The 15,430-nt window shown below is 41.1% G+C and overlaps 2 protein-coding genes across 2 annotated transcripts; both read left to right on the forward strand.

Moving 5' to 3' along the window:
* Window positions 1-7,088: 7,088 nt before the first annotated feature.
* LOC119281621 lies at window positions 7,089-7,928 on the forward strand. Its single transcript, XM_037562102.1, has 2 exons — window positions 7,089-7,551; window positions 7,695-7,928. Exons 1-2 carry the CDS (start codon window positions 7,158-7,160, stop codon window positions 7,721-7,723), a joined length of 423 nt encoding a protein of 140 aa, XP_037417999.1. The 5' UTR covers window positions 7,089-7,157; the 3' UTR covers window positions 7,724-7,928.
* A 1,206-nt stretch (window positions 7,929-9,134) lies between these two features.
* LOC119281622 (protein LIM3-like) lies at window positions 9,135-9,820 on the forward strand. The gene is made up of 2 exons (XM_037562103.1): window positions 9,135-9,495; window positions 9,588-9,820. Exons 1-2 carry the CDS (start codon window positions 9,201-9,203, stop codon window positions 9,614-9,616), a joined length of 324 nt encoding a protein of 107 aa, XP_037418000.1. The 5' UTR covers window positions 9,135-9,200; the 3' UTR covers window positions 9,617-9,820.
* Window positions 9,821-15,430: the final 5,610 nt, after the last annotated feature.

The raw sequence follows: 15,430 nt of genomic DNA on the forward strand, positions 1-15,430 counted from the left end.
ATATATGTATAGAACTAATTTATTTTTAGTATATGCTTAGTTTGAACTAGTTGAATTAATATATAGAACTAGTTTATTTTTAGTATATGCTTAGTTTGAACTAGTTGAATTAATATAACTAGTTTATTTTTAGTAAATGTTTAGTTGAACTAGTTGAATTAATATATATATATATATAGAACTAGTTTATTTTTAGTAAATGCTTTAAACTAATTGAACTAATTGAATTAATATAACATTGGGCTTTTGGTTGATTTGTGTCTTAGTTGAATTAATAGAAGTAGTTGAATTAATTGAATTACTAAGTGTTTAATGTTTCGCCTAATATAAACATAGGAAATGTTGTCTGACGACGGAAAAAATTTCATTATGTGCGAATACTGTGAAGACCAGCGCGACCAGTGCGACAGAAATTTCCTTGTTGATGGTAGGCGATTCAGCATCAAGCTGGATGAGACTTTCGAATTCGATACAGTAAGTCACAACGACAAGTCTATTTTCGTAATTAAGCATGACTTATATATGCTTCATTTGCCTGACTTATAATTTTTAATTTTCACTATTCTACTAGCGCATCCCCTGCCATGCAAGATTTTTTGTCTTGGATAAGATAGGTTTCAAAGATATGGAAACTATGAAGGTAAAGAGAGCTTACCTGAAAACTGAGCATGATGGTTATACTTTCAACGTCAAAGTATACAATGCACACACGTACACCTATTTTGAATGCAAAACTTGGCAAGCACTATGCAAGGCTTATGCATTTGAGCCTGGTATGGTTATCACCTTTGATATTCGTCCGGAAGATGATATTGAAGGTAATAGAGACATATGGGTCGATGTGCAGACGCCTCCAGTTCTACCATTATGTGAGTTCTTCTCAACTATATTTTTGTGTTTGATATTGCTTATTCAAAAATAACTGATAACTAATTTCTATTGACATCTTATCTCCATTCAACCAAACATGTCCGGCGCTTGGTAGACAGGACCTACTACTGTCCCGGAGCTGAACTAAACTGCGAGGAGATAAATCATTATGTTTCATGGCTTGAGGATCTTCATACTGCCAAGACAAATTTTCTTCCTGCACTTACAAATGTTAGTACTCAAAACGTGCGACCAATAGTGATGGTATTGAACTACGGTCACATCTATTTAGGAATGATGGTAAGATTTTTACTATTTGTCCTCAGTGCATATTTTGCATATATAATTTTTTTGCTAAACTTTCATTGCTAAGTATATTAATTAAGTACTATACAATGTTCTTCAACAGGGACTCCCGATGACAGTTGTGCCTCAGGGGATCGAGACTAAAGGTCAGATGTCAATTGTTAGCTTACGGCCAAGATATCCTGCATTGCACATGAATGCATTCAGGATTTCTAGAAGCGATGAATGCTTAATAGTGAAAGATTGGAGGAAAATTGTTAATGATCGCAGAGAAGTACTAGGGGGCAGCAATGAGAAGCGCATCCCACGATTAGGAGACAGGTTCATCGGCATGCTCCAGTATGATCAATCAGAAGAGCTATACATGTTCTATGCTATTTTACCAGAGAGAGAGTAGCTAGCAGGAGTGATTTAGCTCTAGTTCTTCATGCTGCTCTTAATTAGTACTTGTCCTTTCATGTCCGTGTTCTTCGTTCTGAACTTAAGTGATTTTGCTTTTGTGGTGTTATATATGAACACTTATAATAATATCATGACAATCATGTTGAACTCGATCGATAATATTTTTGCTTCTGGTACAAGTGAATGTTTCTTCTTTAAGCTAGTAGTGCTGGTGGTGATTAGATATTTAGTTAATTATTATATCATTTAATGAAATAAATATCAGATTAGTTTCAGCTGGATGGATCCTACCTAAGTGATCAAGTATAACACGGATATGGCATATCCATATATATTATAGTTAGCTAGTAGAGATATCCATGGATATGGCATATCCAGTATGATCAAGTATAATATGGATATGGCATATACTCTAGCTAGCTAGTAGAGATATCCAATAATGCATCCAGTTGAAACTAATCCGCGGTACTTTCACCTAATGATTTAACAACTCATTATAATGTAAAACAATCACTAAATTAAATTGAAAACACAAAACTAAAGAAAAATTAAAAAAACACCCAAACATTTAGTACCGGTTGGTGTTACCAACCGGTACTAATGCCCTCCACGCAAACGGGCCTGGCTCGTGCCACGTGGTGGCACTTTAGCACCGGTTCGTGACGAACCGGTACTAAAGGGAGGGGACCTTTAGTCCCCACTCTTTAGTGCCGGTTGGCGAACCGGCACTAAAGCCCGTCACGAACCGGCACTAAAGGCCGGTTCTGTACTAGTGAGTAGAAGCAAATAAAGCACACATTGTAAGCTTAGGCATGCAAGTTCACTACGTAATTAGTATTCTTCATAACAACTACTAACACTTCAAATTTATTCCAGTTAACAAACCAACATCAAAGTACCACTGGCATCTTAACTAACTAAGAGTTCATCGGCTTGGAGATATTCGACTGGACCTTATTTCCAAATAAGATCTATAACAACCATCATCTGAAAGCTATTGTTCAAGTTGTTCCTTATCGTGATGACCACTGCTGTGTCAATTGTTAGTCGTCATCTATTTCTCTTCAGGAATTCCCGCCAGCCGACCTCATAGAACGATATGCGATCGTCTGTGTCTGTCTTGTATTGAACGCTGGTGCAGGACCTACTGCTCCAAGGCATACTCCAGCCGTGGCGGCAGCAGGGATGTCCTCGGCAGAAATCATCTTCATACGTAATTTCTATGATCCCCGTGATTAAAAGCAAAATAGAGCACACAATGTTAGAAATCTTGCCATGTAGTGTTATGAAAAAAAAAGATACAAAACATACCATGGTGTCCTTCACGATGTTCGTTTTGGTAAAACGGTGCACAAATGGCCTCCCCAAGTTGTGCACACTTGATGGTAGGGTCATGATGAGATTGGCCTTATCATCCTCTTTAAGCTCTTTCATTCTTTGAGAGAAAATTGCATAATTGTATGGATCATCATAGTCATCATCTCCAGTACCCTCATCATCTTCCTCATCCTCATCCTCATCTGCATGCTCCTGGCTATCATCATCCTCACTAGCATCATCATCATCCTCGCTTTCATCATCATCCTCATCCTCATCCTCATCATCCTGGGAATCCTCAGCATCATCTTCGTCAAGCTCATCATCTTGGTCAGAAAAATACTTAATCCTTAACTTGTCGACCGCTTTCTTCAACTAAAAGCCTATGTACTCTCCCCCGCTGAGCTTATTATTTGAAATGTACTTGTTCCATCCATCAACTCCTATGATGTTTTTATCCTTTTGTTTACAAACGTCATTTTTGTATGATCGCCCTTGACTATCCGAAAAGTTGAAACTGTCACCAATTAAATTATTGAATTGGACCCTTAAATTGCATGGGATACACTATGTAACAAATAAGAATAATGCAGTTAATAATTAATGATATGCATAGTACAAGAATTCAATAAATGGTTAGAAGTGAATGATGTACATTGTTAACACAAATTTTTCGAATCCATCCCTCAAGAAGAGCCTGCATTGTATTGCATGGGATAAAATATCCCTACAGGGATTTTTGCAGACATTGCAGACCTTAAGCACCATGATCCCCTCCTTCAAAAGTTAAAAATGTCATCAATATGAGGTGCGATCACAGATTGCCAACACTGCACCAACTAGGTAGTACGACTATATATATAAGCAGGTTTATCACGAAGTCACTGACATATATAATATGTTGTAACAAGTGTCATAAGTACTACATTAAAGGTTCAAACATCATAAGCACGGAGTTCTATGACTAGGCACGGTGGAGTGATCATCTCCTAATCGAAGTCAACGTTAGAGCAGAAGTCATCGTCATCCTCGTCGGACTCCTCGGCGAAATCGTCTTAGTCTATCGGGTCATCCTCGACATCCTTCTAGTTGCGTGCGGTCATCAGCAACACCTCGTTAATGGAGTACAGTTGCGGATCCTCCCGAAGATGTCGTTCCACCATGGGATTGATGCTCTGACGTTCATGGGCCCTGATGAGCGCCTCGGCCTTCAGGTGCTCCTGCTCCGCGGCCTTGGAGACTATCCTAATGCTAGGAGGCGCTATCTCACTCGCGCACCAAGCATCCCGAGGAAAGTTGAGTTGGGCCCTTCGCCCCTGGTACACGAGCACCTTCGTATCGTAAGCGCGTGCCGCTTCCTCGGCGAAGTCGAACGTGTACCGAGCCATTGTTCCTTACCAGTGATGGGGTTTTGGATTAGGATTCCCACTTCCCCAGGGCCGCTGGAAAACACGACGGTACCTGCTGTTGTCCGCCATTTTGGCAAAAGAACTGAAGAAATCTTCAACAACATAATATGAAATTAAAACAAACAAAAAAATTGGCATGTCCTCTGCATAAAAATGGACACATTAAGAGCTATAAATTTGGCGAAACAGAAATAAATCAAGGTTTTGCCAAAACTTTATCGCTTATAGTATGAATCCCTGTAAAGAAATGAATGCATATATTACAACACCATATGAATTAAAAACAAACAAAAAATTGGCATGACCTCTGCATAAAAATGGGCACATTAAGAACTAGAAATTTGGCGAAACGGAAATAAAATATTTCACCAAAACTTTAGCGCTTATAGTATGAATCCCTATAAAGAACTATAAACTACAACTATATGGCTGTTGAGTTCATATATACGGCCAGTTTTGATTGCTATAACTATAAACTAAAACTGTCGAACTACAACTAGAAATATCAAACTACAACTATAAAGTACAACTATGATTTATTTTAAGGTGTGCATTAAAAACTATACAACTAGAAACTACTACTATCAAACTAAAACTAGCTAGAAACTACAAGTACCTAGAAACTAAAAATTAAAACTACAATGATGAAACCCCTAACCCTAACCCTAGTCGAACGTGGCTGTTGCCGCGGCTGTCCGTGTGCGTGGCGGCCGCAGCCGCAGGTGGCGACGAGGACGACCAGAAATACAAGCGGGCACGACGACCTTATACCTCCTGGAGTGGAGGGAGATGGGGCGACAGATCGAGGGCAAGGGCGACACGATGGAGAGCGAGGACGACGACGACATCGTACGGCGATAGGGCCGCGGTGGAGGGCGAGCACGACGACGAGAGCGAGATGGGGGAGAGGGTGAGAGTGGGGTAGGGGAGGTGGAGGGGGCGCACGGGTGCAGATAGTGCTCATAACGTGCAACGTGCACTCTATTCCACCCGCCAGTGCTAATTTGGGGGTGGCGGGCGGCAATCCGTGAATTGAATTTGGACAGTCTGTCGCTAACCTACGTGTGGCGGGCACGGCCAGCTGCCCACCACAGTTAGTATATGGATTAATGCAAATATATATATAACCGGTTGGAGGCTTTTAGCTGTGGCGGGGACTTCGTCCCGCCTGTAACAGCTGTGGCGGGTAAGTCTAGCCGCTCGCCACAAAAAAACATTCATAACATGGCCACAGCAGTGCTTTTTTGTGGCGGGTGAAGTATTCCGCCCGTCACTGGAGGGACCCTAGCTCTGGCGGTCGTGTTTTGTTACCCGCCATTGCTGCTTCTCCTAACTAGCTGTGGTGAGTTCACCTATAAGACCTTTTCCAGTAGCATTTATTTGATATTTATAGATACTGATAATTTTTTTCTTAAAACTTGGTAAAAAAACTATGAAGATCTAATTTTAAGAAAATCAATGCGGACTATTTTTTAACATAGTACAGACGCATGCGCTCATATATGCACATACACTTATCCCTATGAACACAAACACGCACACTATGAGCACCTCCAAAAAATTGGGCGTTCATATTATCTTGAGATTGACGAAGTCACCAAAAGCGTCCCGTATTCGACGAGAACGTCTCTCACTAAACGCGTATTGCCAGAAATTCTAAAATAAATCCAAGAATAAATGAGAGCATCAGGACTTGAATCCTGGTGGACAGGGGATACCACTGTCCTCCTAACCATCCAACCACAGGTTGGTTCGCCGAAGCCCAATGTAATTATGGGACGGAGAGACTATGTAGGAACTTGATATTTTCCTTGTCAATGTACAAGGGGATAGTAAAAAAGATTAAAACCGGACGTCGATCCATAGACACAAACTTACTCTTGAAATTTTGGCTGATTGGGTTTAGATATCAGAAGTTTTTTGAGATAGACGTGATGTGTAGGCAATTTTGTATTGATGGCTTGGTGCATCCGCCGTATGCAGCGGTCACAGATTCACAAATCATTAAACGATGAATCGATCGCCATCGAAATGCCATTGAGAGTGGTGCTGCCAAGTTTGTCACTTTGTCTAGATATCAAGTGTGCAGTGTGCTAAGCCAATGTGCGATATCTAAGCACATAATTTTTTATTATTGCGGGAATAAGCACAGCATATTTAACATAGTACCAGTGAAGTTTTCTTGTTCTGTGTTGGGAAAATTGAAAGGAAACCTACACCTGAAAAGTTTACTGAAGGTGTTACTAGGCGCCGCGCCCCGTAAATGTTCAGGATATGCTGTCATCTCGCTCTGGCAACGTTTTGGCTTTAGTTACTGCCTTGGTGATCATGCACGGAAAACATAAAAGCAAGTTAGTGTCAGTTAAGAGAACTACAGATTTTGGTAGAAGGTGCTTACTTGCACATGGATGTTCTTCATCTACTAAGAAACAGAATGTATAGCGCGGACGTTCACCGCAACATGCCACGGCACGACCCTACCCTGCACCGTCCGGTCGAGTGGTGATGCAGCATGCTTGAAGGTGATGATGATGTCAGGGCTAACGTGCGACCTGTTACGGCCGTCGCGCCGTAGTAATCTCCAATTTAGTTTTGTCAAATATATTGACGATGCGCTTGAGCTTGGCAAAAACAAGGCATGTGTGAACATGAGCTGGGCCATTAAAAACACTAAGCCATGTGTAAATCCAAAGCACCCGTCCTTTACCAAACCAAGATCCCTACATATATAAACCCAGCCATGCCATGTCAAACCCACACACGAAGCTACAAGAGCCACCCAGCCAGCCAGCCAACCAGTCTTTACACAGCAACAGCTACCGCACGCATACGTAGGAACTGAAACTTCTTACCATGGCAAGGCTCTATGCTGTGTGCTTGGTTCTGCTCGCCTTCGCCATGGCCGTGTCGGCAGATATGGCGCCGATGATGGCGCCGATGATGGCCCCGATGGCGGCAGATATGGCGCCGATGATGGCGCCGATGATGGCCCCGATGGCGGCGGACGCGGGCGACTGCAACAGCGACCTGCAGGACCTGGTTGCCAACTGCCAGAACTACGTCATGTTCCCGGCCGAGCCGAAGATACCGCCGTCGCCGGCCTGCTGCGCCGTGATCCAGAGGGCGGACATGCCGTGCCTGTGCGCCAAGGTCACCCCGGCGGTCGAGAAGGTCGTCTGCATGGACAAGGTCGTGTTCGTCGCCAAGTACTGCAAGAGGCCCTTGCAGCCTGGCTCCAACTGCGGAAGTAAGTGTTAGATCATATGCAGGTTACGAGCAGTTTCCAAAATTTCCAAACATATGTTGGATCAACTAAAAATTTCTGAAAGTTGGACAAAGGGAATGCCAATGTAGGTTTTATTATGGTTGCTTTTTTCTGTTGTTTTGCAGGCTACCCCGTTCCTGGTCTGATCGTGTAGTGCAGCATATCTTCTGATTGGATGATCACGAAGACCGCAGATGCTATTTTCAGCTTTCACCATTGTACTAGTGCTTGTGACTTGCATATTTGCTGAGAGATAAGTTGCTGGATTATCCCCTAGATAAATCCAGATACTTTATGATAAGTATAAATAAAGTTGACGGCAAATGTATTGATTGCCAGTAAAAAAAAACAGTTGGCTATGTACGTGTACTTGCGTTTCTTTAAAAGACAGTTAATTTTGTGGACGCTTGTTTTTTCGAAGAGGATCAAATCTGTTATAAAGATTCATGGGAAGTACAAAACACAACATAATAAAAATTGCATCGAGGTCCATGAACCGCCGAATGACCATTGTGCCGCCAAAACGAGCCACCGATGCGCCGCTGTTGCCGTTCCCATACCGAAGCCGGCCTGACCTTGTCAATAACAGCTGGAAAGTCTGCGTGCATGTACCCCTAAAGACCAGCGCCCTGAAGCCACAGTCGTCGCCCTTGAATCCTTGAATAGACCTGAAGAACCTGGCACCAAACATTGCCATTGCGTACACTAATCTCACTGCCCAGATGAGTCAGAAATACAAATATGTACTCCACTGTAGAAGTAAATATTGGACTCTGGTAAGTACCACACGTAAGATACGAGCACATGCCAACTTCGAACGTTTTTTATGGTAAGTTTAGCTACGCGAGGATGGCGATTTAGTTGGCAAGCATGGCAACTTTGTGCTTCAGTTTATTTTTCGACCGAAACTTGTCGTGTGTTACTGAAATTTGTCATCTTTGCATGACTGGAATTGCTATCGAATAATGTCAGTGCCGGAGTGCCACACACCTGACGTGTGTCACTTATCATTTAGGTCAATATTTGTTGAAATGGATTAATGCTTCAATACACATCATAATAAATGGTCTCATAATTATCTCACAAATATATACTAAACATATAATCAGTGAAATATATGCTGCAAATGCCTCGATCTGTATTCATAGTTTGCATTAATATGATACATCATACATGTATCCAACCTGGCTGTGCATGGATGTATTCATTAAATAGCTGCATTTGTTGAGATGAGTCAGTACAACAAACATAAGTGCTCGCAGTTGACTATAAGACAAACAGAATGGACGGTTGAAATTTCTTAGAAAACATTATATTTTGGAATATATATGCAACGGAACAAAGCAACAGAAGTGTAGACACATGTCTACATAGGAACCAGGTGTTGACACTTGTCAGTGCAACAAACGCATGTGTGTACATCTGTCTACATGAGAAACAGAAGTCGTGACACTTGTCAATCACCACCCACACCTTGATTGAAGTAATTATTTTCCCTCGGGTGAATTCATTCCCATCCATGCGCCTATATAAACCCAAGCATCCAACAGAGGACAACCACACCAAAGAACACAACTCTAGACTTAACATCTAAGAGAGAGGTAGCCAACCGATTACTACTAGTAGTAGTTATGGCAAAACACTTTGGTTTGCTCTTGGTTCTTGCCTTTGTTCTTGTTGTGACGGCTGAAGATTGTACCGTCGACCTAAAAGGGCTTATCCGGGAGTGCAAACAATATGTGATGTTTCCCGCGAGCCCAAAGATAACTCCTTCGAGTGCATGTTGTAGTGTGGTTCAGAAGGTCAATTCACCGTGCCTGTGCTCCAAGGTCACCAAGGAGATCGAGAAGGTGGTATGCATGGATAAGGTTGTGTATGTCGCTGATTACTGCAAGAATCCACTCAAACCTGGCTCCGACTGTGGCAGTAAGTGTTATATTTTGAGCCACGTATTATGTACCACTAATACTTGTCATGAACTATGCATGACATGCTTTTGTTTTCTAATATTTTCGAAGGTTACCATGTCCCATCTCAAGGCCGATAGATGGATGTTTCGTATCTGGTAATCAAAGGAGAAATGTTGATTTAGTTCCTAGGCCTCTATGTTGACTGGTTCCGCTTTTATGATATGTGATAGGTTAAGTTTATGTTGAGTAATTCCTAGGGAATGTGGCCGGTTGTGCGGTGGAAGATCCATCAATGTATGAGTATTAATAAATATTTCTCCTCAAATTACATGCTTCCTCTATTTTGTTTTTGTTTGGTCCTTTTCTGGTTTTTGATTCCTTTGAATGTGAATGGGGATTGAAAACAAGAAAAGGAAATCTTTGTCAGAAGCTTTTTTTTGTCTCACTATTCGATGATAAGTCCTTTGTGAAAGTGTACGGTAAGTATATGCTTGCAAATGTTAAAATTCAGAGGTGGAACTTGGACATGTGAAAAATAAACATAGAAGTAAATATTGGCTAAACTGGATTGGTGCTTCGGTACACATCATAATGGACTAATATACACTCTAAATATCTCAGAAGTATATACCAAACATATAATTAATGAGATATATGCTACAAATGCCTCGATCTTTATTAATAGTGTGAATTAATATGTTACATGTATCCAGCCTGGATGTGTCTGGATGAATAAATGTATTCAATAAATAACTACATTCATTGAGATCTTTCAATACAACAAAAGTAAGTGCTCATAGTTGACTACAAGACAAACCCAATGGACCATTAGTATGGTTGTGAATTGGTGTTGGCGCCACATGGTGCAACCATTGGTACGAGCGCTCCATTGCTAGTGTTGATGAAGTGGTGTTGGCACCACGTGGTATGACCATAGGTATGACCGGGAGCACTCGGACCATGCATCATAAACGCTTTGGTTGCTCTGTTGAATTTTCGCCCAAAATGGAAGTAGCTCCAAATGACTTCATTTGATAAGATGTTGATTGGTTTTCTTCCATATGTTCATTCCTGCACATCAATAGTAACAACAAGCTTTCTTCTTTCTCGAAGGATTAGTGTTAGAAAGACGCGAGAAATATCTAAAACCCTGTGAAAAACATATCAAAGCCCTCTTATAAAAGTGACAAAATATCAAGCCATTAGTACCCAGTGTTATCCTTTCTGTCTTGCGTGTCTGTTTGTGTCTGGGTTTTATTTTCGGTTGGTTATATGACGTGTTTTCCACATGCTAGGAGTGGTTGAGGAGCGAAGACCAACGTTCACTTCTGGTATACGAAGAGGTCCCGTGGCAGGCGGGGGTGGTTGATGAATAACTTTGGTGAATAGGTAATGGATACCAGAAAGGTTCCCAACCTCTTTCCCCAAGGAGTGACCCTGAGTTATTGAACCCACGAGAGGGCGTGCACTTGTGACAAGGGTTTCTACCAAGCTTTTGTGAGAGAACTAAATTGCAGTTTTTATACTAGATCGTAATCAAGTTGGAACAAAGAACACTTGCAATAAAAAAATAGTCATGGGTATGCTGACTTGATTCTTATAACCATATTTTTATGATCGGGATCAATATGATCTTAATTTGTGCTCTGGAAGGCAACAGTTAAGATGTGCTTGCAATATATCTAAGTGCGGATGTGTCAAAATTATATCTTGATCAGAATGCGCCCTGCATCAAGAGTCACTTTTCAAACTATATACCTTTCCGTGGCACGAGATTACCTTGATTATTAGGATAAATCAGACAAAAGCATTGAGCGTTTAATGACTACACCTCATGTATCCCCAGAGATTCGATCCACGCTACCATACTAAACCATTCTGTCACTGGTGTTCAGAATAGCGCTTCACATTCGCCTTGCCCTTAGCCTCCTCGCAGATCGAACTCCATGATCCTGGGTACCTGCAGGGACAAAGAACACAACAGAGACAAGGGACAACTACGATGCAATTTTATTTCACACATGCATGATGTTAGTTTAAATTCATTCCATCGATCCCTCAAACAAATACATCAGGTTGCAAGACTATGCCTCAACCCATGACCTTTATCAAGTTACTCACACACGGTGACCGGATTGCGAGAAGAAATCATTGAAGAACACGTCAAGATGAATGCTTTATTGATAATATGTCTTACAATGGTTGTCGGATGCGATACAAGATTACAAGTATGACTAACTTGGAGATGGTTTGCTGCGATGATGGTGATGGTGATAGTGGTGGCTAATGGTGGAGGCTAGGATTGAAGAATGGCTTCTGGTGCGGAGATTAGGTTCTAGTGGTTGCTCTGCTGCGAATATGAAAAAGGCCCCTTTATAATAGTTGTCAGGTTGGACCCATGGAGTTGGATGTGCATGGTACAAGCGCTTGCGCTCGTACCAGACGTCGTCTTGCGCTCTGGTGCGCCTCCCACTTGATCTATCTTATCTCCAATTTGCTCCTTTCCATATATATGCTTGATTTGGTCCATGTTTAGCCCATTTTCATATGGAAACAAAATAAAGAGAGGATTTTGAAATACTCTGCATTCATTAGTAATTGGTAGTAATACCAAAGCGGGTATCTCGGTTTTTATGAAATCAAAAGGTTTAAACTATGGTGTGATGAGTGTAAAAAGAACACTCATCAATGGTCCTTTGAGCTATTTATATCTATGTCAGCTAGTGCCTTTTCTCTGTTGGATAGTGTTCTTATGTGATGCCTGGTATTCTTTGTGCCGAATTTGAACTTGGTTTTCTTTACATGAACGGACGGGTGGGCACTGACGCTTCTTTTACCTTCCTTTTAACCCCTGCTACTGGTTTCATGTACGCGTGTGCCACTTCGTGTGGTGGGTTTTATCGTTTCACTTGCCAACATGGTGTCATTCCCTTTAGCCCGCCAGCTTCACCATATCATTTTTCTTCCTTCTGTGGCCCTTTTCTTCACTCCCTCCATCTCGCAAATATTTCCTTGGTCCTTTCGTGTGGTCTATTTGATGAAATGCATGTGGTCTCATCCCTAATGCTTGAGTAGGGTTTTTTTCTGACTCCTAGAGGATTCAATTGACTATTGTTGATGTTCGATTGATCGTGCCTTCTCATAATCCAGATAAACCTTGTCAAGGTTTGGTATTTTAGTTTTTATTGCATGAATGATTTGTCTACAAAATGATGTTTGTTTGTGATGTGCCACTTGTGTGACGTAAAACCGATTTTGGTCACCAGAAATGTGCTAGTGATGGTTTTCGACCATCACCCAGGCCGTCAGAGAAGCGCCGTCACAAAAACAAATTCCTATGATAGACTCTTTTTCTGTCACCTAAGATTGTAGCTTAGGTGAAGGTTATGAGTTTGTCATGAAGGTGCATTGTGGGTGACGGCTAGTATTGTCATCTTGGTTCGGCCGATTTATCACTACCACTTTTGGTGACGATAATATATCACTAAGTCGGTGCGCTAGGTCTGACCGGCGGACGATTCTAACATATGGGCACAGTAGATGCTGACTTGGCTGCTTACATGCGAGTCCCCTAGTATTTTTTGGTGACAGTGGGCCTTCACTAACAACTATGTTCTTTAGGTTTGGCCGGTCAACGTTATTGACATATGGACCAAGAGACAAAGAGATGCTGGTGTGGCTGCTTACATAGGTGGGCCCTAATGTGGGTGACATGGTTTCTTACATGTGGGTCCACTAGTGATGACATGCATTACCTTCATAGTTTGTAGATGTCGTCTATTTTCTATTACAATTTGCAGACAAATTTGAATAAAATTGTTTTTTATTTTTTTAATATGAATTTGTGCAAAATTTGAATTTTAATGCAAAATAGCTATCACAACTTTTATTAAAAGATAACCTAGAAATTGACGCATGAACTATATGAGACATTACTTATCAACCATGGGACAGAGAATCCCACAAGAAAATAAGACACATGATGCAGTTTCATGACCATCGAACAATGCACCAGTATGATAGGTTGTTTTTTAGAGGCTGATAGGGGATGCTTGCAACAACGTCCTGATGATGAAATAAAGCATCCCATCAATATCTTTTTGTCTCTTCTCAAAGTCCAAAATTTTCTCTTCCGTGGCATTCTTGACAGCTTCAAATTTTTCCTGCTAGTCTACGAGGGCATTGTTGATAGATTGACATTCTTGATGTTGCTCTAACAAGGCCATTTTGGGACATGTAATCTTTGATATAAATATGCCCTTCACACTTTTTAAACAATTCCTTGGCATACTCTTCTTCGATACACATGTATATTTTCTAAACTCCTGACTACATATCGATTCTAACTTTCTAAGCATAACTACCATTCTAAAGAAAATCTAAACCCTATTGTGGATAGGTGTAGAAATTAGAAAATTGAGGTAAAAGGGGATAACTACACAAACCTCAAAAAGGCATTACAAACGAGAAGTTGTGTTTACTAAAAGGTGGGATCCGAACATCCCTTATAGAAACATTTTAATTTCCCCACCTCTAAATTCAACAAAAGAATACATGATAAGGTTCAAAAATCAAATTTAGCAATACCTAGATTATAAGAATATGCAAATAAATACATAAAAGAACCCACTCTTAATTTTCTTTTAGTTTAGTTTGATTTTCTCAATTAGTTGTGAGCTTCCTTAATTCAATTTAATTTTCTAAATCACTGCATAGATGAAGTCTCACACGCACCCTCATCCCTAGGAGAGAAGGTAGTCTACCAAAATACCTACACAATACTACTGTCATGTGAAAGAACATGTGTGAGTCGATGCTGACATGGTGCAAAACACTAATTTTTCCATGGAAACTCCAATGACACTACCTCCTGACAATAAATTCTAGGTCATCGTATGGATGCATCTTCCAATGTGATCACATACTAGAGTTTTAACACATTCAACAGGAGAACCATAAGAGAACTATTACAATAGGGGAAACCATAATGGTAAACAATACATAGCACCTCAATAATCTAAAGATGTAACAAACAAAACATCACAATACTTTGATCACATCTTCTTTTATCACAACCGAGCACACTAAAAGAAACAGCCTCTTCTATCCTAAACCTTAAAGATTTCTAAGTATAGCACTCACAAATTAGCCAATTACATTATGATTAGAACACAAGATTAAAGCTTTCTCTCCCACACGAACAACACCTAATGTCCAAGCCCATATTTTGTTGGCCATGAACATCACCTCAACAAAATCAAGATTTGTTAACAAAATAATCACTCAAACAGTAACCTGTCTGAACATGAATATGCAATGCAATTAACTTGAGAAACAACAATGCATGGTACAACTTGAAAGTCCAAACCGACCACCTACCCCCACATAACAACAACATCCACACCATCATCTCCAAAAGGCGAGCCCGCTCAAACACACAACAAAAATTAATTAACAGTCGTCCCAATCAAACGCCAAATCCGCAATAACCTAGTAAGCAACAGACGCACATCGAACAAGCCGATCAAACCCTACATGAAAACTCCCATAACTATTCTCAACGAGCCACAGAGTAGCAAAAAACTAACAATCATAGAAACAACAAATAGGATCTGTAAACAGAGGGGAAAAGTGCAAACTATGGACCAGGTCGGACAAAAATTATGCAGAGAGCAAACAGAGGCGCCGCTCGCGAATCCATCCCCAAAACAACCGCCCCGCACTGAGTACACACCACAACAAACGAAGATGATGCGGATACTCAAGGAGGAGGCAGAGAACGCGGATCAGCAGCCCACTGTCGATTCCCTAAACTAACCAAGGCCACCATGCGGACGTTGAAAACAACAAAGCGTTGTGCCGCTACGCTCACAAGCTCCAGAACTCCTATCCCTCGCTCCAAAACTCACCCAGCCCAACACGTAATGAGGAAGGAGCGAGATTGACGTCCA

This window comes from Triticum dicoccoides, chromosome 3B (genome assembly GCF_002162155.2).
Source record: "Triticum dicoccoides isolate Atlit2015 ecotype Zavitan chromosome 3B, WEW_v2.0, whole genome shotgun sequence".
Classification (NCBI taxonomy): Eukaryota; Viridiplantae; Streptophyta; class Magnoliopsida; order Poales; family Poaceae; genus Triticum; species Triticum dicoccoides.